Here is a 25,461-nt window from a genome sequence, read left to right on the forward strand (position 1 = left end):
TATTCACATCAGACACAGTGTGCGTGACAAAACACATGCTGCCAATAAATATTTTACTGTTAACTTGACCAGAGCTTTTCCTCAGAAGACATTTTAGAAATGATAATGCATTTCCTTAAAACCCCCGTTAGTCATTTAGACAGGTAACTGAAAATAAAGAAATAAAAATTCTGTGTGAAAAGAGATGTTTCATCATCCTCCCGTGATAGTAAATGTCGGTGGTAACCGACAACTTAATCCTATTTCTTTTTGCAAGAGCGATGGCTCAGAACTGTATCACATCATTGTTACAAGAGAAGCAGCTTTGCCTGTTAAACCATTTTCCCTGATTTCCTCAGCTCTCTTAGTCTCTGGAGACAGTCTGCACAGATGCAGTACAACCGTCTCCTGCAGGAGTGCTCAGATAAGCACCAGCGAATTCTCTTAGATGTGCCTCCGTTCACCTGTGCTTGTGAAAGCAATGTTCAGATCAGTCATTGTGTAACAAAAGATCCAGGCTATGCAAGTTTTAAACAAACAAAAAAAATCACTGTTTCCCCAGAGTGAACAGAATTTAGTTCCAGCGCTTGTGTCTGTGCTCATAATATTTGGACGTCTGACAAAAATAATGTATGATGCTGTTAAAGTTATTCATCATTCTCCCCAAGGAGCTCTCATTTGTTTGTTTGTTTGTTTGTTTTTCCAGGAGAGTGAAACTGCTGAGTGTGGATATTGTGATGTGTGTGATTCATGTGTGTTGTGTGTGCTGTAAGTTTTATCTCTCCCCTGATGGTTGCTAGGGAGCCTTACCTTGAGGTGTGCACACTGGAAGTGACACTGATAGAAAGACTCTTGCTTACAATTATTACTCTATCAGTAAAAACATATGCTTTGCATACACACAAGTGACTTTGCAGTCTTTCAGGGTTTGTCTTTGTCTTTTAAGGGTTTTATCCCTGCAAAGAACTGTTACAGCTCACTGCTACAGTTGTGAGAACTATGAAAGTCCCATTTGTCTAAATTACCAAATGTCTGTTCAATAATTTCATATATTTATTTATATGTATCATATTGTAACAGGACCTAATGGAGCTCCATTGATATGAGTTCATCGGTATAACTGTTAATAGAAAATTGACAAATCTATAGGCATGTCAGTGTACTACAACATGTAGTAGTAAGTATTAGTAGTAATAAGAATTTGAAACATTCATTACAGTTTACACTGGTTTAGATCATTGTTTAAAGTAATTTAATTGTATTGTGAACATAAAGTAGTATACAACTCAAACCATCTTAAGGTCCTGCTCAATATTCAGCACCTTATGACTTGGTTGTGTAATTCTTAGTTTTTTTCTTAAAAAAAAAAAATCCATGTTAAATTATATCAATACATACAGTTGTTCTTAACGTGTGATCATGTAGACATCATACTGGCTGCCGTAGACTAGATTTTAGAGAAGTAGAGTTGTGATTATAAGACTGGTGACTTCAATCACTAAATTGTCAGGTACAGCATGTGGAAAAGCAACTTGTAACTGTCTCCACGTTCAGCAACTGCTGGGATCGATCGGCTGTAAAAGTGTTGATGTGGTTTTACAGTGTGATGGTTTGGTACTAATGTTACAATGATTCTCCATAACTTTTGCATTGCAGTGATTCTGATAATAAACCAAATTGGAGCAACTGCATACAACTCATTGTCAGTTAAGAACATATTAGTTTCCAGGTTTCATTAAAAATAACAACTACTCTTTGTTTTTCCAGGTAAATCAGAGAGAGCTTCATTTCAAGGCTATGGGAGGGATCCTGCGGCACCTGGCTGCCAGGTGAGTTTCTTATCAGCTGTTGATGCTCAACAGATTTCTATCAAATTAGAGACAGATACTCTGACTTAAAGCGATGGTTCGGCGTAATTTTGACCTAGTGTCATATGCACCATTACATCTATCTTAACAGCCCCTCACCCCTTTTTTTCATTTGGTTGCAAACTGGTGGAGTTAGTCATCAGCCGAATGACTTAGTACAGGCGCTAATGGGACCAAAAGTGTATCTCGTAAATGACCCCACTAATAATGCCTGGATTGTTATCAAACTTCTACAGTAGTACAAATAGGGTCTTTACTCATAAATCGATGCATTTGAAAGTTTGTAAGTACACCAGCAGTTTATTAAACCCTAACCCTGATGGCTTTTACTCTGCGGCTACTGCTAAAGCTGTAAACATTGTCGAAATCTTGCGCAATCACTGAAATACCGTGTGGTCGCACGAGATCCCGCACAGAGCACATCTGTTGCCAGAAAAGACCAGTAGTAGTAATAGTGAAGAAGGAGCAAGAAGCGAGAGTACAGCAGAAGACATGAACGACATGGCGTTGGTTGAGGTTACTACCGAACGTGTATTCAGGCTCAAATAGGTACGGGTGACCTTTGACATTGAGCCACTCATCTTCACATTCGATGTGCTCTGTGCGGGATGTTGGTCCCATTAGTGCCTGTACTGAGCCCTTCGGCTGATAGCTCTAACTCCACCAATTTGCGACCAAATGAAAAAAAGGGGTGAGGGGGTGTTTAGATAGACGTAATGGTGCATATGATGCTAGGTCAAAATTACGCCAAACCATCGCTTTAAGTCAGCCTCTATATTCACTAGTTCCAGTAAAACCATATACCATGAAAAAAGTGAGATGACAGTGTCTGAATGGCTGTTGGTAATCTTATTCATGCAGAAATGTATCAGAAAGGAGACGAAACAAGGTTGACTGCTTCGGGCTGGCGAGGGTGAGAGGTTTAGGCCAACCCATTATCGCTAACTTTGCTGCTAACCCCGTTCACTTTTCCAGCGGTTGGGGAAACGTCAGATTGGACTTTTCTTGGTCTCGCGAGGCTGCAGCATTTATTAGCTGACACTGTAGCCTATACTGTACATTTACTACCAGATTGAAAACTTGCAGCTATCCATTCCCTCTGCTCTGCTCGCATTCACCATCACTTCTCTGCTGCACACTCTCTGCTCTCGCTCAATCACACACTTGCTACGCACACACATTACACACTGCCCTATTCCCTAAAGCTGCTATGCTACTCTTGTAACAGTATCTTTCGTTAAGATGTAATTTTAAGAATAAGTAGACGGAGGATTCTAGGATTTGATGCTCAAGCTGATGACTGTAAACAGTTCCCCTGTAATGTTACATACAGTGACAATCATTACTAGCCCATTTATATTAATGATTTTGTGAAATTTTAGCAGCTCCTAATTCTGCAGTGGTAAACCTCCACATGAATACAGGGTAAAAACACTTAATTAAAGACATTTTAGAGTTAAGATGATGAAACCATGTGCAGACCTGCAGCTGTAGAGACATTTTTCACAATTGATGGATACTCTTTGGTAAAAGAAAACAGACAGAAAGATTAAAAAGCCATATATTTCCTCAGGAAATCTATCAACATCATATCATGAGTTTTTAATAACCATTGGAGCGCTAACAAGACATGTATGTTGAATATTTTTTTTATGTTTTAATGTTAGAATTCACAGCCCTAAATATGAGCCTTTCAGCTGTTGTTTTGTCAACTGGTTAATCCATATAATTAAATAAGATATTTGATCTCATGATCTACTTGCCACATGGCTACTTGGCACTTGCTCGATATGGCACGTGACCTCTGAGGCTCAGAAAAGAGCCCTGCTGTGATTCAGACTTTTTTGTTAATTTTGCCTGTGAGTTCTGCCTCTCAGAGCTTGGGTGCAAATACTTTTGGTCACATTGCGAACCAGAATTTTTGAACATTTGTGGATGACACACAGTTATACTGTATGACCCTCTTCAATCCAACTACACCAGCAGTCCCGATAATCTGTTTGCCTGCTTCAGTGATATTAAATATGGAGTAATTTTTGATGCTTAAATGAAAAATGTTGACCAGTTGTGCTTCATTGAACAAAAACAAAGACTGGTGAATCTTGTTTCTCACTGATCTACATAATATTCATACATGCATTTTTTTCCTTCCTGGACCAGCATCAGTCAGAGCTCACTTTACCGACTCCTACTAGTACAGAGCGCTGCTTCCCGGATCTTAACTGGCACTAAAAGATACAAATATATTACTCCTGTACTTGCCAACTTACACTGGCTGCCTGCTCTGTTCTGTATTGATTTGACTTATTGACTCCCTATGCACCTGGGTGTTCATTTACAGTAGATCATTGGATAGGGCTCGACTGGTTATTCCCAGATCTCACCTAGTGACCAATGGTGACCAGTCCTTCGCTGTTAGAGCCATGCTGCCTATTGGGATCAGAGAGGCGACATCTGTAATATCTTTTAAATCTCTTAAAACATTTTTGTGTAGCTTAGTACTTTAATTGCATAATCATATATATTCTCTTATCAATTGTGAGAGCAAAAGCACCATTGATTACTGAGTAAATGAAACTAATTCAGAGGTGTGCGTGGGTCAGAAATTATTTAAAGTATTCAAATGTACATGACTTGTTAGTGGTTCTTCCTGAGAGCAAGTGGAAAAGAGGCCAGACTGCTGCAGGTATTCAGTATCATCGAACAAAGACAGAAGCAGAGGTGCATCTGCTGTCAGCGCTGTGGCATCTGTGACAGATTGTCATTTTACAGAACCTGTTTTTTTCTTTTTGGATTACGAGTGTGCCATGTTGTCTCTGGCAGTTTTGCTGACCTACTTTTTAAGTCAGAGAAATTATTTATATTTTCTTTTAAACTACCTTTCACATATATAAAATACAGCAATATCTGCACTATCTTCAGTTTATTTTGAGTTGTTTCCAGTTTGGTAGCACCAGTTGTCAATCACAATCAAAGGTACATTTTAAACATGTGTTAGAAAGGTTACAGTGGTCACTGTGTCAATCCTCAGCCTGCAGAAGGGATTCCAGCAGGCACATGATTCAAGTTTACAAGCCAACTACTACACATAGCTCTGAGTTGTACTCGCTCACGTGACTCCTGCCCTGCTGTGTTTAAGGTCTGCAGCCTATTACTCTAATTAGACCAAGCTCTTAATTGGTCTCTTAACCCAGTTTGTTGGGGTGGAAGAGGTCAAAAAGATATTGGTGATAGGATGACATGGTGAGCTCTCAAACGTTAACACAATGACACAGAATAAACAGGAGTTAAAACCGGTGTTAACCCCGTTAACTTCAGCTGGGTGATGAACAAGACACGGAAGCTTAAATTGGGTCTTGAGGAGTTGTAGTATGTACCCACTGACAAATAATCTAAACAGTACACGCTGTTTGCAGCTATACTTCTAAATTCATACTATCTACTACTCTGATCATCACAGCCTCACCTTCTCACACACACTCTCTCCCTCTCTCTCTCTCAACCGCACACTCAAACTGAGCTATTCCTCAAAGGAGCTACGCTACTTGTATACCGCGTTTTAGTTTAGAAAACATCTTAATATACATTTTAAAAATTCCTAGATGCTTAGGTCAGGCATGGGGGTCAAAAAGACTGAAGAATACAGAGGTGGAAATAGTCTTTTAACCATTTTCAGAGGTCGACATTGAATTTTCACAAAATCCTGGTCTTCAATTCAACATGTAGTTTTTAAATCATTTTCATGATCTTCACGATTTAGGTGAAGCAAGTTAAATGTTTGCATGCTTCTGCTAATGTTTTATTTAGGAAAGCTTAAGCTAAATGTGGATTGTATAATAAAAACAGAGACACATTAAAAAAAAGAATTCATGAGACATGAAATGAAATTGCTTGCTGACTTGAAGATTATTTTACTACAAACAGCTCAAGTAAACACACAATCACCTCTGACAATGAAAAGCTGCTATTTGCCTTTTAAGTTTTAAGCATCTGTGTGTTTGTTTTGTCTTTCAGTCTTCTCTGAGGTCAGACATCGCGTTGTCTAGTCCTAGTTCAGTGACTGCGTCGGGGAAGTCAGCTGCTCCTTTTTACTCCTTCACTGCAGCCAATCCCAGAAGACGTCCTCTACAAGATACTCCGCCCATTGGTCAGTGCCATCTCAATCATTATTTGAAAAGTGCCATAAAATGATTCTTAAAACGTTTTTTCTTTTACTCAGGTATAGTTGTCGCTACAATATTTAAAATAATGACAACCTTAAAATAGAGTCCATATGAACAATCCAGCTTTCAAAGTGGACATATAATACACATTTCTTGGTTTATATTTTTTATTCTGGGGCTCCTTATCTATTTTTATTCTAGTCCTTTTTGCAGTCCCTCAGTTCATCTCTGTCTGAAACAGGCAGTTTTACCTTTTATCTCTTTAAGCGCCTCTGCACTGAGCCCACTCCGTTCTGATTGGTTAGCTTCAGAAAACTGCGCCTTGCAGACTTCTGGTGGCTCGAACGGTGACAAAACCAAACAGTTATTGTAGGATTTTACTTCTTATTTTCATTTATTACTTATGATGTAAAGTTAGGAACTTTGACCATCTTCAACATAGAAATATGCAGTTGAAACTGTATATAAATGGCAGAAAATTACAAAATGCATGTTTGGTCCCCTTTAAAAATGTTGGTTTTGACCACACATCAGTTTACCACTATCAGTACATCACTATGCGGTGAAGGCAGATATCATTTTGTAGAATGATGTCATTTATGTCAGGAAACCACTGTTAGTACAGTATAACTAAAATAGAAAGTTGAGTAAAGGTTTGTACATAAAACGGTTTATTTTATTGCTTCATTACAAAAAGATGATTTAAAGTAAACATATAATGATGTCATTTCCTTTTAAGGTTGTTTTTGTGGAAATCATAATTTATTCCCAAATACTACTCAACACAAAGCAATACCATAAAAAATAAATGTTGTTGGTGCACCGGAGTCTGTTCTCAGCACATTTATACTTGCCTCTTTTTTTCCTCTTTTTTTTTTGGCCTGTGAATGAATAGACGTGCTTTCATCTTTCCACAGATCCTCTACAAACAAAAAAGGTTCGCAAGGTCCCTCCTGGCCTGCCTTCATCTGTGAGTGGAAGATCATCTACCTCTCATATAAATAGATTTCACAGTGAGCTTACTTAAGCAGACACACACGCCCACCCTCTCAACACCTACACACAAAGAGTGCTCTCGACATCCCCGACACACTTCTTGGATGGGAATTCAGTTGTCTTGTCTTTGAAAGACAGTTTATTAACAAAGCAAAGTTGTGAATTTTCATATTTGTTTTTTTAATGTTAGTATGAAAACGTCTCTGCAGGCTATATCTTTGTGTCAGTTTTTAGTGCATATGTGTGAGTGTGTATCTGTGTACATGCATGAATGTGTGTGCATGCGTGCGTGTGTGTGTGCATGCGTGCGTGCGTGTGTGTGTGCATACACATGTGTACCTCGAGGTGATTGATTTTCAGTGCTGCCCTGTCACAGTCTAGCCTCCTCACAGCCTCTCCTGGGAGAAAGAGAGGCTGTCAGAGCGGATCCCCAGCTCTGCTCTTTTGATGTTTAATTAGTCATTACGTAGCCGAACAGGAGGACAGACAGAGATTAATAGCTCAGAATATCTGAAATTTCTATTGGTAATGATCCCGGTGGAGCAGAAACCATTAGGATGCAGAGAAGTGTGGAGCTCAGCTTGCATTCGCTTAGACAAGGGGGTGTTGGAGTTCATTAATATGCATAAATCAGTAAGTCAGATGTTCATTGTTAAAACCCTGGTGGATTGACAAAGGTTTTATTAAGCTTTGCCTTAAATTCCTAGAACTGGTACAAGACAATGATTTTTTCCCCTTCTCCTCTTAATAAGAAGCAACTGGTTTACCATATCCCTGCTTTTTCTTTTGTTAAACAATGAAAGGTTTCTGTTTTGTTTTTTTTTATTTGGTGAGGGAGTCTGAGACTGGATTTGCCTTTCAGAGCTTTGATAATCGTCACCTCTACTGCTGTTACTCTGAAATCAAATATGGAACAGGCTGTGGAACATAAAAGGCTGGCATGTGTTTTGTTTCTGGATTTGTATTTGAAAAGAAGTTTGTCAGAGCATGAGGGAGAGAAGCAGTCTTTGGCAGCGGCAGGAACGTGTGCCGCCTTCCTCTTAAGTAAGTGATATATCTGAGGTCTTGTCAGACGGAGGGAAGGAGGCAAAGAATGGTTCCCTCACGGGTTACATCTCTTTGTTGTGTAAATGGACGCTGGGCTTTTATTTGTCAGTACTTAACACATGGGCGCAGGTGTGGTTCTGTGACTCATAAGAGTACAATCAAGCAGTACAATGGTAGATGGGGAAAAACAGTGACAGAGCATGGGATAAAATACAGCTTCGTCTTGTCACTCAGTACTGCTCAGAAGATAAAGCCTGGAGCTTGGAGGAATTATCCCCGTTAGTCTTTGATCCCATTTGAAAGAATAAAGATGGCAGTGTTGAATAAAGGGCTATAGGTCTCTTATAAGTTGCTGACAGGGAAAGGAAAACATAAAGCCAGTTTTTGATAAGTGGTATATGTGGAATATGGTGAGTGGGAGGTTGTCTGGCAGCTTTTAGGAGGTGTTAGGATATTGGTATTGGACTAATAGGAAGCAAAGGTGAGGTACAGTGGCATCAACTATTTGATGGTTTAAACAGCTACTTGTGGCCCTTAAAAATGTATATAGTGACCGACGGGGGATGGTTATCAGCCAAGACCTGTGTTTGCGCTGCTGTAACCGACATTGGAAGGCTTGAGGGTGGTAGTGAGAAGTGCTGAGGGGAAGGTGCACCTGGAGTCAGAGCCACTTCGCCAGAGGCAGCTGTGTGAAGAGCCTGCAGCATACCTGTAAAGCTTGAATGCAGCTGCAGATGCCACTGAAAGCTTTTGCTTGTGTAAGCAAGTGCGAGAGCCTCACCAGAGACCTGAATAGCTGCTTGATTTAAAAAAAAAAAAAAAAAAACATCAACACAGTGCTTCCTATCATTATGTCTACTGCTGGGAATTTTCTTATTTATTTATTTCATTCTCAAATCCCCCTTTTTTCTCCTCCAGCTCGTATTCTCCCTCCTCAGTCTAAAAATAAATGTAGGAGTTTTAAATCAGATGGGCAATGTAAGTTGCAAGTCCAAGCATGATGTGTGTGTACACTACATGATGGAGCTGAATCAAAATATTTACCGGAGCACATCCTCTGTGCATTTAGGTTTTGACACTGCAGTGCACCAGGATGTGGAGGCTATCTAGACGGAGCAGCTGGTGATTGCAAACATTTAAATGTTTATAGGTCCTTTTCATCTTATATACAGACACCCTCCGCCCGCAGCCACACACATACTTCCCTCTGTGGTCTGCGAGATGTGTTTGCAGAGATGCAGTACTCTGAATGTGGTTGTAGTTGTGTGATTTGTAATGTCCACCGTTAGGTTAAGAAGCTGTTTAGTTTTTATGCAGAGTGACTTGAATATGTACAGTAGCTAAGAATGAAAATATAAAGTCTATGCTAACAAATTGGAATATATGTAAACTACAGACTTGTGTGACATAACATCTTTAAAGTGCTCAAACCGGCAACATGAAAGCTTCACTTTTTATTTTTCATAGTTAACACCTGGGCTGTAATTGGCTCAGTGCATTATTTGACTGTAGATGCTGAGTGCTGAGACCAAGGACAGAGCATGTTGTCATTGGACAGGCGGCTGTGCTGAGGGATGCTGATGGGCAGCTGCGTGGGCACCTGTCTGACAGGACAACTGGAGAGAGAGGGAGAAGGAGAGAGAGAGAGAGAGAGAAAGAGAGAGAGAGTTTTCTTTGGCTCGTGCGGCAAAGTTGCATCTTGTAGGATATTTATGGGAAGCTGCAAGGGCATAGTGTGTGTTTGTGTGTGTTAGTTTGTTTGTGTAAATAGTGTTTTTCCCCCCTACAAACCCTTGTCAGAGGCGCAGCGGCTTGATGTGACACTTCCTCCCTTGCTTTGGTGACGGTATGGCTGCAGGATGAGAGAAAGAAAGAGGCGGCTGAGATTCAGCTCCCCTCGGGGACTTTCGCAAGCGAGAACCCTGAGTGTGGATGACAAAAAAGATTGACATTTGCTTTTGACAGATCACTCAGACACCCTTGTTTCTGAGAGATTTGTACTGTGCGAGCTGTAAGAAAGGAAGTCTGCTCTAGGCTCTGAATCTTAAGACCCAGAAATGTTCCTTGCAGTGCTGTCTGGTGCATGACATTCAAAAGATATATTTTCTCTCTCCCTATCCATCTGTCTTCAACAGCTCAAAGACAAGAGATCATAATATTACACTACAACAGTAACCTAATGTTCCTGTTTCTGAGAGAGCAGCTCATTCTTGTTTCTCGCTCTGAACCACAGCAGGCCAGAACACAGTAATAGGTACAAACGTTAGATGAAATACATCTGTAAAGCCCTGTGTAAACAGCTAGGATCACCCCAGGCCTTTACCAGTCTCTAGGTAAAATTAGATTTGAGTGCCACCCAGCAGAATGGTTAAAATATCAACCTGTAAATTTGCTATTTCTGTCTTTTGTTGTTGTTATCACACAGGTGAATTTAACATTGATACTGGTAGGTATAAATAAACACATACATACACACACACTTAACCTGCTCATACGTTCATCTGTATTGTTGAGTATCCGCTCATGTTTTTTTACTGGTTATTATACATCAGAAGACACAGCTTATGGTGCAAATTTCCAAACACAAGCTTGATGAACTATGTAGTGTGAGGTAAGAAATAATAATGTCAGTAAAATGGAACTTTTACCTCCTCAAAAATGACCAAAAAAATTGTAGCACAATGGAGTAAAGATTAATTAGAGTACAAGATAATAAACAGTAAAACGTAGTTTTGAAAATTGAGTTTCAGTTTGTTTAAACCTAACTTACAATTTTCTATAAATTGAACATTGTCATTTCTAACAAATGTATCTAATTGTTACAGTTTTCTTTGAAACATCTTTTATTTGTTCCAGTAACTATGTTTTAAAAGTTAAAAAATTTAAAAATTGCAATTCAAAACAAGGCTACATCAAAGGTTAAAGTGCAATTTAAAGAGGAAGAAAAAGCTGTGAGACCAAACTTCACAATGCGATTATACTCCCAAGTGGAAACGTACTGGGACATATGCGGACACCACAGACACATAGTAGTTCTCTTTATAATACTCTCTGAAGTAGTTTAATCAGCATACACCCTCTGATGATGAAATATACATCACACGGACCCTAGCAGACCCTTGTGCACCAGCTTAACTCGCAGCTTTGTAAAACTGAAAATGTGTGAGTGTGTGTGTGTGTGTGTGTGTGTGTGTGTACAGAAGCTCAGCACATGTACTTGATAGAAACATTACATTGTTTATTACTGCTATAAATAATTTACCAATGTGTGATCAGTATTTTATAAATAGCTTATTTATCCAAAATGTTGTGTATGTGTCGTTTTAGCAGCAGAAATATAACTGAAGAGGAATTCAGTGTGTATTACAAACTGTGTCTGGTTCTGTATGTTGTTTGCAGCTGATACAATTGTTCAGCCTGAGCTACTGAAAGGAGACAATTTTTTAGGTTGTGACCTGACCCCAGTTAGTGAGCTCCCCAGAGATGGCCTCATCAGATGGCTGATTAGATAGATGTCCCTGGTTTGACTGGGATGATGCTGAACAGTCGCGGCCACCTCTGGGACCATGGGCTTTGTGTTTATCTTTGTTTGGGTTGCTGAAATTTACCACTGACATTAGAGGCTGGAGATAATGGAACAGGCAAACAAGCCAGAGCCCTGACCTCTTTCATCTGCAAGGAGAACAAGGAGTTAAAAGGACAAAGAGTACGAAAATAATGCACAGATTAAAGTCATTACTCAAATTCTGGCCTGTTGTAAATTATTCATGTAAGGCTTGCGTGAGTTTACAGCATTAATGCAAACCTTGATTTCGGATTGCTGACAGGCTCAAGAACACAGCCTGTCAACAATCACTAAGGTAGAGCGAGTTATTTAAAGACCATTGAAGCCTGCCTGCCGTGACCTGGAAAACACATCATTGAAGCACATGAAGCTCATGTTGTAGCTGAGCTTCTTGACTGGAGTTGTAGGTTAAAGGTTATTTTTTAATGTGATGTGAGGGCTAAAAACACACCAGTATAATGTAATGGTGCCAGTGGCTGAATTTTTTGTTCAGTGTCGGATGCGTCAGTTAGTTTGTTTCACCTAGTATAGCTTAGTGCTTTGTTTTGAAAATAGCTCAGTTGATCATTTCTATATAGTTTTATGGCACAAATAAATAAATACACTTCATAAAAACAGTGTTAGTGATGCTGATATGCTTAGAAATATGAACTAAAAATAAATTATAGTATATAGTATGCAGGCATTTTGGAAATATATCAATGTGTATATTTATGACTCCTATGTGTTTGTAACACAAGGGCAAAGTTATGATGAGGATGAACAAGGACATAAAAGTGATGTTCCTGCTGGGAAAATAGATGTCATCAATTTGAACATTTGAACTGAAGATGATATAGTCATACGAATATAAAGATCTTGTACCTGTCTTGAACCTGTTTCAAGATGTATATAAATGACTCTACTTTGAATAAGAATTTGTGGCTCGCCTATAGTTAAATTTATTGTTAAAATCCTCAGAATTAGACGTGTTCCTTCTCCCCCACAGAATCTATACATTTTTTATTTAATTTTATTTAATATATTTTTCATTTAAAAAGTTGCTGGACACAAGATGACTCCTACTTCACTGTAAAGTCCATTCTCAGTGTTTGTGCTCTGGAGGCTTCAAGTTTCCACATCACACTTGTCTTAGTAGAATACTGGACCAGGATTGACCTCCAAACTAGTTAAAATTGGATTTTCATTGAGCGCATAGAAACGTTCCACTTGCAGCAGATGAATGTGAAAACTAACTCTACACAGTGAAACTCAAACATTCAACTGTAGGAACAACAAGAAAAAACATTTTTGAGTGGAGGGGAACTTAAAAACCTATAATATTGTGCTGTCTGGGGATTTGTCTTCAGCCTGCCTTTAGTCTCATCATTCCTGGCTCCCCAATGATGGAGTGACCTTCCCGATGAAGCTGGAACAGAAGAGTCAATCCCCCTCATTTGAAATCAGCTGAAACTAATCCTTAGAAGAATTACACCCTCACTTCTCACCACTGCTCTGAACCATAGCTTTCCATCGCTTTCTTTCACTTGTTAACATCTCTCATCTGCACTTCTTGTTTTCATTGTCACATTCACTCTTAAATATGAAACAATACAAATCTGTTTTTGTGTTCTCAGGAATGTAAACAAAATTAACTTTTGTCAAGAGAACTAATATTTTTAGTTTCAAGGTCTTTAGTTTTTTCAGCAAATGGTTCAGGACACATGTCCAACAACTGTGAGGAATGGATATAGTCAATAGCTTTGTAACATATGTTTGCTGCCATCAGACTTTTAGAGCAAGTTTTGAATAGCTGTTGTTTGAAGGCAGCCATGCCCAGTTATTAATCTGTGTGTAGCCTTCCTGCAGGCTTGTAAGCATGACTGAAAACACAAATGCGTGCAATGTATGAACAAAAGCAGGATTATAATGTGCAGCATTGGTTAAAACTCTGCTGCCTAATGATTGCTACCATCTGTGATGAAAGTGACATTTTTTTTATGACATTTTGTTCAAAACATTGATTTGTAGCAGTGCCTACCCAGTGTGTTTTAAAACAGCTATTTTTAAAATAAACTATTCGTAATTTTGCCACAAAACCCACAAAAAAAAAAAAATCAGTTCCCACAACGAAAACTGTCAGGCATACTTCAAAACACACAAAACAAGAAAATACTTTCTTGTAACATAAAAATAAATTCAACATTTAAATTTAGTTGGTAACATTTCTGTTTTTGTTATAAAATTGTTATATTGTTATATTGTATATTGTAATTTTTTATTTTAAAATACGTTAATTATTAATGCCAACAATAGGTCTACAGGTATATTCCATATTTTTTGTTTGTGTGTTTTATTGCTGGCTTTAATGTTTTTATTGTGTGGTGCACAGCCTCATGGGACAGATCCGCCTTATTATGCTGCAGACACAGCTGCTGTTACAGTCTCAGAATCTCAAGTAGGGGGCAGTCAGTCAGGTTTATTTGATTTTCAGATTTATCAGATTAAGTTCATGAACAAGCTCAGTATTTTCTTCGCGTGGCTTCTTACATGAGGAATTTTCTCTTGTCAAGACCTTGATAAAAGCACATCCCATAATCACACACTATGTCTTTGAGCTACAGTTGTAGCTACTGAGGATCTTGATCTTCATCATGGACAGAGAGAGGGCACAAGAAAAGTGCAGAGTCCTCCACAGTATTGTTGGCATCCTGTTGATCTCATTTAGTAGACGCAGTTGAATAGACCTGACCATGTTGTATAACTGTCAGGGAAACACAACCACTGTTGGTTATGAGGTTTTTGTTTTAGCGATGACTCATGTAAACAATTGTTGAACCAGTTCATTCTCATACAGCAGTGTGTGTACATTCAGATGTCTGGTGATGCCCTGTCTGCTTGTTGTTGCTATTCGGTCAGACAGGTTTCATTGCTTTTCCCTTCCATCAAAAACTATTTCTGCTGTCAGAGTGTGTCTGAGTCAGTTGTCATCATTGTGATATCGCATGTCTCCATTTTTTCCTAACGACAGTTTTACAGGTCCACTATGCTGACAGTTAGGTAGGGCAGGCAGTCTGATACTCAATATTTTTTCATACATTTGAACCTAAAAATGACTGTACAAAAGTCCTTATGGAAGAGATCTTCCCATTACTAATTTGATATTAATTCCAATGTGTTAACTTCCTCATGTCCCCACTGGATGAGAAGTAGAGTTTCATTTGGTGTTTGTTCGTCCCCGCCTCCTTTACATGCAGTGTTGTGATTGCCGAACGGCTTTTTGACTGAAGCAGAAGTAGCACAGTGCATGCAGAGCTCGAGAATAGAGCGCAAGACAGTCCAGGAGGACAAGAGGAAAGTTAGCATTTCTTGCACAATTGATAGTTTGCTATTCTGTCTTTCCTAGTTTTGTATCCCATCTGTGTGACTGCAGGGTTACTGTAGTTGCAAATCAGAAGTTCCTTTCATTTTCATAACTTGTATAGTGAAATAGAATTTAATTCATTTTCATGTAACTTTGTTGTTGATGTGGACATCAGAGCGGGATAGAAAAAGAAAGAGAGGGAGCCCAGGCCAGGCAGGTAATGAAAAGAGGACTGAACAGGTAATAATTTGCACTATGAGCTGTAATGATACCTCAGAGAGAGAGGGAGAGGGAGAGGGAGAGAGAGAGAGAGAGAGAGAGAGAGAGAGAGAGAGAGAGAGAGAGAGAGAGAGAGAGAGAGAGAGAGAGAGAGAGAGAGAGAGAGAGAGAGAGAGAGAGAGAGAGAGAGAGAGAGAGAGAGAGAGAGAGAGAGAGAGAGAGAGAGACTCAGTCCAGGCAGAAAGAGGAAAGAAATCTCACCTTTTTATGTTCAAGAAAGCGCTACAGTCATAATATACTGTGTAAAATTGCAGGAAGTCAATGGAAAATTCCTACATTTTCAATGAAAAATTCCTACATTTTCCATTGAATTCATTGCAGACCCCCTGTCAAATGTATGTCCCCACCACTTTCCAAATCAAACCTACACCCTTGGGGTCACAGTTTTACTTTTTGAAATAGTATCTGTTGTTTAGTTAAATATGCAAATAAAAGAATCTCTTAAATGGAAAAAACAGGAGTAAAGAATGGAGGAGTGAAAAATCTTAAATTTAAAGATAGACGGTATCTCTCCATCCTTTCTTTTCATTCTCCTCTCCTTTGCTCTACACTCCTCTCCCTCCTCCCACATGATAAAGGTAATGATGAGTTGTGTTGCTTGCAGTCACACTCTGTTATTAGATGCATAATGTTAATACTTTACAACAGTAATGATGAGCAGTTTGCTTTATCTTACCTTAAGTATTACTACACGTTTAACCCTCCTGTTGTCCTCGAGTCAAGGAAGGGAGGGAGGAAGGAAGGATGGAAGGGAGGAAGAAGGAAGAAAAGTAGGAAGGAAGGAGGGAAGGAAGGAAGGGAGGAAGGAAAGGAAGGGCGGAGGAAAGAAAGAAGGAGGGAAGGTAGGAGGGAGGGAGAAAAGAAGGAAGGAGGGAGGGAGGGAGAAAGGAAAAGAGGAAGGAAGGAAAGAAGGACAGAGGAAAGAAGGAAGGGAGGAAGGTAGGGGGGAGGAAAGGAAGGAAGGAAGGAAGGATGGAAGGGAGGAAGAAGGAAGAAAAGTAGGAAGGAAGGAAGGGAGGAAGGAAAGGAAAGGAAAGAAGGAAGGACGGAGGAAAGAAAAGAAGGAAGGGAGGGAGGAAAGGAAGGATGGAGGAAAGAAGGAAGGAGGGACGGTAGGAGGAAGGGAGGAAGGAAAGGAGGAAAGGGAAGAAGGAAGTGAGGAAGGAAAGGAAGGAAGGAAGGAAGGACGGAGGAAAGAAAAGAAGGAAGGGAGGAAGGAAAGGAAGGATGGAGGAAAGAAGGAAGGAAGGAAGGTAGGAGGAAGGAAAGAAGGAAGGAGGGAGGGAGAAAGTAAGAGAGGAAGGAAGAAAAGAAGGACAGAGGAAAGAAGGAAGGGAGGAAGGTAGGGGGGAGGAAAGAAAGAGAGAAGGAAGGAAGGAAGGAGGGAAGGAAGGAAGGAGGGAGGAAAGAAGGAAGGAAGGAAGGAAAGAAGGAACAGTCAAAACAGACGGGGTCAATTTGACCCGGGAGGACGACACGAAGGTTAAGAAAACAGTGGCGTTGTTTATAACCTTTGATACAGTGTCATCTTTCATTCATTGAGACATGTATCATACTATTAGCTGATGATGTGTTCAAAATGACCTCACTGGCTTACAATAGCCAACAAGCATTTATTTGAATGTTTGCTTTGACAGACGAATGTAGAATGATAAATGAACAGATTACAGTTTTAGTTGTGTTGTTGCAGCATGTTCAGTGATCAGGGAGCAAAAATAGCAATCGTGATGCATGTAGTAGTGATGAATTGATGGCCGACAAAGATGTCATCGAAGCTGACTTGTTTGGACGTGAAACAAGAAAAGAAGGGAAAAAAAACTGTCAACAATATTATGCAAAAGGAGAAACAGTTTAATTTGGACACGATTTCATAGCAGTTTTTTCATTGCCTAATTAGCCGAAATAATGAAAACATATAGGAAAGTAGTATTAAAATCATAGAGCCTGGAGTTTTGGAGGATGGTGGTCAGACCCCTTCTCACACCCCCCACTCTCTAAGTCAGCCCTCCTTAATTAGAGTGAGAGCTTCTTACAGGAAACATTCTTCCTGTCTGATGACATCATTGCTAAATCCATGCATGAGATGGGGATGACCTCAGCCTGTGGATGTGCACACTGTTTTTTTTAACACTGAAACAAACTCCAAGAAAAGCACCTTCTGATGCCTCGGGCGTCTTTAGAGAGGGACGTGTGAACAGGTGGGTGGAGCTAGGCCTTCACATCCCTGAAGGACTGACGGATTTTCACAACATCAAAACTGTGCTTCACTATTGTCAATTCATAAGGTCTAATGAAACAAAACTTTTCCATTACTTAAAATGTACAGTCATTCTCACTGTGTCTCCTGCAGAGTCATTATAAAAGAAATGCGCTGGCAGTGTCCTGACTCAGCCAGCACTGGGGTCATATGTGTGCACAATTCCCCAAATTAATGCCCATTTCCCTTTGCTTTCATGTGTTTTCCTCGCAACACTCTTTTCTGTGTCTGGACTTGTTTAAGACCATTCAAACACTTCTATCATGACCATTTTCCTTAGAGCATCAACTTGAAACAGCGCCAGATATAAAGCGGTAACAGCATGTAGAGCCAGTGTTTTGGAAGAGTTTAAAAGAGTCCTGAAGAAGAAAGGAGGGGGATAAATAATAACAGTACTAAAGGAAAGGCATAATAAAGACCTAGTTTTCTTAGGGAAGTGGAAGTCTTCATCAGTCTATAACAATAATGTTCTCAATGAATCTACAGGCCTGTGTTTAGTCCAGGAAGCTTAGAGTGGTAGACATGAAAGGCTCCAGTCAGACCAGGCTCTAAGTGGAATATGGTATCTATCCTCTCCTCCTCTCCTTTCTTCTCCTGTCCTTTGCTCTCCCCTCCTCTCCCTCCTCCCACATTATAAAGGTAATGGTGAGCTGTGTTGCTTGCAGTGACAGTAAACTGGAATAAAATGGCTGGCGATGCCACCACAACCACCCTCCCCACCCCCCACCCCGCCCGCCTTTTCTAAGGGCCCCCAGGGTTTAGGAAGTGGAGCATTATTTTCCTGTTCCAACGTCACCAGCCAGCCCCCTTTTGCAGCTGTTGCATGCTCTACATCTCAGTGCTTACAGGCACTTCTCAACTCAACATGTCATTCTGCCAACAGCATCTTTTACATTTCATGAATATCTTCCATCTACGCCCCCCCCCCCCAACACACACACACACACACACACACACATTACCTGGATTTGGATACATCCGTTTGGGCTGCTGTTTAGTGTTTTTTTTTTTCTTTCGTACATGTTGAGTGTTCACTTTCTCTCACTAATGACTCTTAATTGGTGTGCGAGCTGAGTGTGGGAACAGGTAAAATGTGTTGCCAGATGGTTGCATTTTTACAAAAGCCATATTCTCCCTCACTGCCTGTAGATGTGTTTAATCATTGCAGAAACAAAAAGATTAGACACTTGGGATTAAAACGTGCAGAAGAGAACAGGCACTTACTTCTTCTCATTAGGTCGCCTTTGAAATCATACATATGAACAAACTCCTGCTTAGAATTAAATTATAATAGTTTGAGTTTGTAGGGGTTGCCCTGCAGAAATCAGCATTTTTTTTATGCTGGGAATTTAACTTTTTTTTTTCTCTCTGTCTAAATCCGCTCACCGTTTGTTTTCTGTCCCACCCACTTCCCTTTATCTTCTCTATAACCCCCCCCCCCTACCCCCAATCTTTTCCTCTCTGCCTCAGCACTTAGAGGCTTAAGAGAGGGATGTACCATATGAGCCACTCCCTTCTGACAGCCACCCCCTTCCCTGAGTGGGGAATGGTACAATCCTGCTTTGCATAAGTTTCCTCTGAGTGGGTCGTGTGTGGAGGCCAGTACTGAAAGAATTATTAGTCTCTTTTGAACGGTTTGGATGTATGTCCAGAGAGAAAGCTAGTGTGCTGTTGTAGTATACCGTTATCACTTTAATTGTTAAAGCTATAATGTATTGCGCCTACCCTGTCCCTGGAATGGGCACTAACTCTTTAATGTATTACTACAACGGGAAATCGGTGAGTAATCTCTTTGGGAATGTGTGTGTGTGTATTAGACAGAGAAGAAGTGTGTGTGAGTGTATCCCACTGACTGTCGCTTTAGTCTGTCTGTCCATCTCTCCGTACTTGTCTCAGTGATTGTTGTATTTTATTTTTTAAGCTGCCTGCATGCATGTGAGTCCGAGGCTCCTCACTCTGATTTTCCATTACATCAGTTAAAGCTGTGTGACAGCACAATTAAATCCAACATTTCAAGTGCGTTATAAACTTATTTTAGCACACTTTTTAAAGCTGCTTTGAATCTCTGCTTTGTATGTTACTTTGTCTACAAATTCTAGGCAACATATAAGACAAGTTTTGTCATTTTAAAAACTTTTTCTCATAGACAGAATGAAAAAGTGTGGCAGAAAGAGCTTTTTTGCAGCCTTGAATTTATTTTTACTGGCTGGTTGCTTCAGTTCTGAGACTGGGTTGAAATAATAACAAGTGGGAGTCTGGGAATGATTAAGGGAAAGAGGCTGCCTGTTGAGGTTAGACTTTCCTGTTTGCAGATTGAGCTCCAAGCACCAGTGTTGCTGTTATTCCATCTGTTTTTAATCACAATGGCATTCTTGACGCCACAGGGAGCCTAATGTGATTTCTGAACTTCACTGTAATGACTTCTTTGATTTTTGTTACTCTGAAAGCTGTGTACGTAGTTTTTTTTTGTAAATACACGCATCATGGTATGTGTGTGTATGTGTTTGATTTACTTTGACTTGAAGGAGTTTCCACTGTTGTTTTGAGTAATGTAAGTGTGAGGCTTGGTTGTGCTTGTGTTGTTATCACAAAGTATTGTTTCTGTCTTCATGGTAAAAAAAAAAAAGAAATGGAAAAACTAATCTTATGGGCATACAAATCTGCTCAAGGACATAGATCTGACAATGGCTGAATGAGCTCTGTAGTGCCTTTCAATAATCCTTAAGTAATGATCCTGTCATAAGCAAATTACACAGGCAGATTTCCACCTGTCATTGCCTGTGCTCTGAAAGGGCACATGCATTTGAGGGAAAAATAAAGAGGTTAGCCTTTTTATGACATTGTATTAAAAAGGTCATCTTACTCAATCTTGCGTTTCAACTTTCCTTATAACCCATTACAGCATTTCCTCTTTGTTCCTGCTGCACAAAAGATGACTTTGATCTTTTTCATATTAAGTATTAACAGGCTTGTGTTACAGTTGGTGATGGGGAGAAAATTGATAGCATGTGGACTGAATGGGCAAACTTTATGATCAAAAGCACTTGTTAAATTACCAGCACCAATTTATTTTTGTTTTTCCTTGCAAGTAAAAAAAGAAAGATGGTGCTCATTCTTTGCATCAACTTGATCCACATTAATTTGTTATAAATGCAGAGTTGCAGAGCAGGCTCACCATCTGGAGCACTGGGAGAATTCACAGTGGGCCGTTGGCTTGTGAGCTGGTGGCAAGGAACCAATACAGATGGAGCAGCTCACTGATCTTTCTTCCGTCTCCTATTAGTGAAAAAGAACAAATTGAAGTGAAAGCCCTGCAGCCATTATTAGACCCTTCTTTTTTTTCTTACTCGTTTTGCGTTACAGATAGCTTCCTTCCACTAGTGGAATGTCATTAAATGATATCCACAAATAATAAAAGCATTAAAGAACCAGCTTGTGGTCTTTCAAGTGCGACGTGCCTGTTGTTGTTGTCTTGTAGTGCAACAGGTATCATGCTTTCTAAAGGTTAGCGCTCATCACCAGAAGCTAATCCTTACATCCCCCAAATGTGCACATGTGTTGCACATGCAGTGAAGTGTGCATGCTTGAGTGCATGTGAAACACAAAGTCAGAGCGTGGGTGGTGGTGTTTGTGTGCGTTTGTGTGCGTTTGTGTGCGTGTGTGTGTGTGTGTGTGTGTGTGTGTGTGTGTGTGTGTGTGTGTTGATCTGTCATATATACTGTACACACATTGCACACACACTCTGAGTAGTTAATGATGTTACATTTATGCCAAAACATGTGGCATTAACGACTGGTGGGTATCATTCTACATTGTGGTTACTGCTCTATTTTTAGAGAACCTGACTCTCAGTGGGCTGCTCAGCTGTCACAGTGTGCTGTTGGATAAAATATTTTACAGCTTTGACACATCAAGAAAAAAGAAAAATGCTGCCTCTTCAGTTACTTGCCTGGATCATAAGACAAAGTCATGCATCCAAATGCATATTGGAGTGCTTTGACAATAGTTAGTACTTATTGGTTAGTATATTTTAAGGTAGCTGAAAGGGATGATGGCACATCATATTATATTTGATTATTCTAATTTGTTCTGATTCCCACCTTTGTTCGAGCTTTTATAGCTGAGTATTGATGTGTTTATGCGTGAGAGCATTTACTTATTTATTTTCCAGTTTCATGTGAAAATATTTCATTCACTGTAAATATTTGGATTTTTAGGCACTCTGTGTTGCTGTATTAGATCTTTTCTTTCCTTTATAGCGCAATAAGAATTTCATCTGGAAGGATTTTTGAAACTTAACCAGATACGTGTGAAATGTTTCTGTGAAGTTCATAGTCTTGAAAACATCTACATTTCTCTTAAAACATTCCTGATGTCAACACATCTCTCTTTGTGAGTCTGTTCGTTTAATATCACAGTTTTATGCATGAAAGCACTGAGGACTTTATTTTCCAGAAAGCATTGACAGGTATCAGGCACAAATGCTGAACAACGCCCCTCCAAGCAGGCTGAGCACTCCTACAATTTGAAGAGGGATTGTGTCAGTCGTGCATACTTAAGCCCTTTATGTGTGCAAGATTTGGACTTGAAACAAAATGCCCTCGAGATATGGTTCGATTCCAAATAATGACATACAGCACAAAAACAGGACACTTCATTAAGAGTGTGTTTGAACTCTCCTTCCGCTTCTAGGCCATTAGCCTTATTTTTTTTATTTAAATTTCCTTTTCTTTCCTTTCCTGTTATTAAGCTCCATCCTTAGTGTGGATTGACAGCTTGTTTATTAATGGTTGATATTTTGATTGGTGTGGCAGCAACTTCAAAGGCAGGTACAGGCTTTTAGACACAGAGGAAGGTGTGCAGTGAAATGTTGTTGAAAGGCATTAAGTTAATACAGTATCTTTAATCTAAAGCAGTGTATTACTCACCAACAGCTCAAACTGTTCTGTCACTACCTTAAACCACAAGTGCTTTTCATTCACTTATGAGGATGTAAAATTATCTTTCATCTTGAAATTTTGGCCTCAGTTGTCTGTAGCTGCCGAATTGAAAACAAAAAAAAATATTATTGGTTACTCTTTATTGATTTTGTCGACTTTGATGTCGACTTTGATGTTGAAATAAAGATCGATTGATTGATTGATTGATTGACTGTTACTTTATGTGAGTATATGTTCATGAGTCTAAGCTTGTAATGTGTGAAAACTAAATACGATCTGAAAGATTTGGTACAGAGGGGCATTTTTTAATAACAAATAACCTCTGATGCTCAAACAACTGGTGTAGGTCTGTTGGTCTGCTGATCTGTTTGAGTGACGGCTTTTAATTAATGGCCTTGTAAAAGGAAACCCAGGCGGGCCTTCTCTTCCATAGGCTGGCAGAATGAGGCACCCAGTGTTTGGGATGGTTTATTAATGCTTTGACTGGTTAGCCCAGGGTAAAAAGGACAATTAGCATTATCCACTGCCATATGCTGCCCATTGAGCGCCTGACAGAGGCAAAAGACAAAAGCCCGGGCTCCTGTGCGAGGCTAACCTGAGCTCTCCATGGAACTACTATCAACCCTGGTCACATGTGTAAGCCAGAAGACCCATGAGAGCTCCACCCCTCCCACAGCACTTTAATTACACACCCAGACAACAACATGCTGCAGTCCTGCTCACTCAGCAAAGCCCCACAACCCTGAGTCTCACTTAAGCTGCGTTGTGCATTTATATCATGTTCACATGTGTGCAAGCGAGTGATTGAATTGGATTGATATTTTTCCCATTACCGCTGTGTCATAAACTAAAAAAAAACTACTTAAGCAAGTAAACACTGTTTATGGTCGTCATCACATCTGCAGGCATTAAAAAGACAATTTTTTAGAGGTGAGCTGTCTTAATGCCAACATCTGAGTGCGATGTGAGGCCATTAAAAACAGGAATTTATCTCACAAGTAAGCAGAGGATGGGACTAAGGCTGGAAATGTGCAGGTGGAATCTAGCTGGCAGGTCTGGCTCTGATTAGTGTTAAACGATGGAGGGGTCATCCAGTCTTGTCAGTGGGAGGGAGAATATGTCCAAACCTTTTCTCCCTTCCTCCCTTCCACTGTGCTCTGTCTTTCGCTCTCCCTCCATGTGGAGTGGATGAAGTCAGAGACCACATCACTGGTGTTTGGCCTCCACTCTCTTTGATCCTCTCGCCTAGCTTGGCACACACACAGCTGTACAACAGCATGCCCATTGTGCCTCTCCTTTCACTCTACCACCAGCTTCGCAGGTACAATTATAAAGAAAGCAAAGCAGGCTGTTTTTTTGTACCACTTATTTGATTCCTGCCTCTCTGGGAATGCTGTAATTTGCCAGGCATTTAGTCTATGCATGTAAGCGTGTATCATTATACTTCCATTAGAGGTTGAGTTGATCTGAAATGCAAATACCCCTGATAATCTACTCCTCCCTTGAGCTTGATTGCTTGCTAGTCATTAAAGTGTGTGTGCGTTTGTGGTGTTAGGGCCATATCTACACTACATGTGTTTTTACTTGTGCATGTGTATACATGCGTGAGATCTATAGACTGTAAAAAAAATTATGAATGTAGCCATCATAATGTCACCTATTAGTTTGTGTTGAGATCTTGGATTTTTGGAACCAGAAGTGACCATATTTGGATGAGAGGGTGCAGCTGAGCCGAATGCTAGCTGTGAGCTTACAGTAGTTAGCACAGTGCATTTAAAGTCTATGGTTATGGAGATAATGCTAATGCAAATTTTCTGGAGCAAAAGGCTTAAATCCATTCAAACATAATGTACTTATCAAATAAAATCTGACTCCTTAGAGAGAGTTCTTGTATGCTAAACAAGTCTTTTTTTTTGGCAACCAAATTACCTTTCAAGATCTAAAAGAACACTGAAATATATTTATACTCTGTGAATGTGGGGTTACAGCGTGGTTACATTACATAACAATGCTGTTGCCAGGGTAGCACTTTGCCTTTGCTTTAAAAATGAAATAGATGGACTATATAAAATTTCGCCCCTATACAGTTTTCATAAACGGGGAAAGTAGCTATAGACACTGAAACCGTCTTTTGTACCAGGCTGTAAACATTCTATTTCTTTTGTAAAGTTGGGCCTTTTAACTTGTGAGTCTATGGTGATTGACTTGCTTTTGGAGGTTGCCTCATGTGGCCATTTGAGGAACAGTGTTGGCTTAATTTTTCAGGTTGGCACTTGGTGGTATCAAATACTTTTATGGAACCACATGTGTGTAATTGTGACTGTACTTTGCATTTGTGTTGAAGGTGTTTACCTCAATTAAGATAAGAAGCCACATTTGATAGGTTTCAGTCATTATACTTTGTACTTACTTACTACAGTAAAGCATACCAAAGTGTTGTCTCTTTATTCTATACTTTGAATAAACAAAAATGTTTTACGGTATCTTGCAGTACTAATAACGTTCATGGTCTCATTGCAGGTGTACGCACCATCCCCAAACTCAGAGGACTTCAACAGAGATTCACCCTCTTACTCCTCTCCTAAGCCCTCCAGCAGTATGTTTGCAAGCACTTTCTTTGGTAAGGCAGACTTTCACGTCTACTCATGTCTATTTACTGGTGCCGCAGTTAAATTAAGTGACCGTCTTCTCACACCACATTTTTTGTTTTAAAATAATCTTCTTCTTCATGTTCATGTTCATTTCTGTCAGTACACTAAAGTGTGTCATTCAGGGCAAGACATCAAGTCCATACCTTCTTTTAAGCAGTTTTTATTTTCAGTTTTTGCTTTTAATAGTATCAGTTTGTAATTCATCATGTGGTCATTTGTGACAGTTAACACAATAAATTCAAGGCTATATTTTGATGCCCGACTGATTTAATTTTGCTAGCAGTACTTTACAATATTACAGTAAGTCTGTATTCAGTATTAATTAAATTGACTGACTCGCAGATCTAGACAGAAAAGCAGACCTCTCTGTTGG

At 39.7% G+C, this 25,461-nt stretch overlaps 1 protein-coding gene across 1 annotated transcript in view; it reads left to right on the forward strand.

Moving 5' to 3' along the window:
• tcf12 (transcription factor 12) overlaps positions 1-25,461 on the forward strand; it is a 78,681-nt gene that overhangs the window by 36,321 nt on the left and 16,899 nt on the right. Inside the window, exons 6-9 of the mRNA XM_053336414.1 lie at positions 1,747-1,808; positions 5,862-5,994; positions 6,928-6,980; positions 24,958-25,057. Coding sequence (XP_053192389.1) covers positions 1,747-1,808; positions 5,862-5,994; positions 6,928-6,980; positions 24,958-25,057 — 348 coding nt within the window. The remainder of the gene's footprint in view (positions 1-1,746; positions 1,809-5,861; positions 5,995-6,927; positions 6,981-24,957; positions 25,058-25,461) is intronic.

The sequence above is a fragment of the Scomber japonicus genome, chromosome 1 (assembly GCF_027409825.1).
Source record: "Scomber japonicus isolate fScoJap1 chromosome 1, fScoJap1.pri, whole genome shotgun sequence".
NCBI classification, from domain to species: domain Eukaryota; kingdom Metazoa; phylum Chordata; class Actinopteri; order Scombriformes; family Scombridae; genus Scomber; species Scomber japonicus.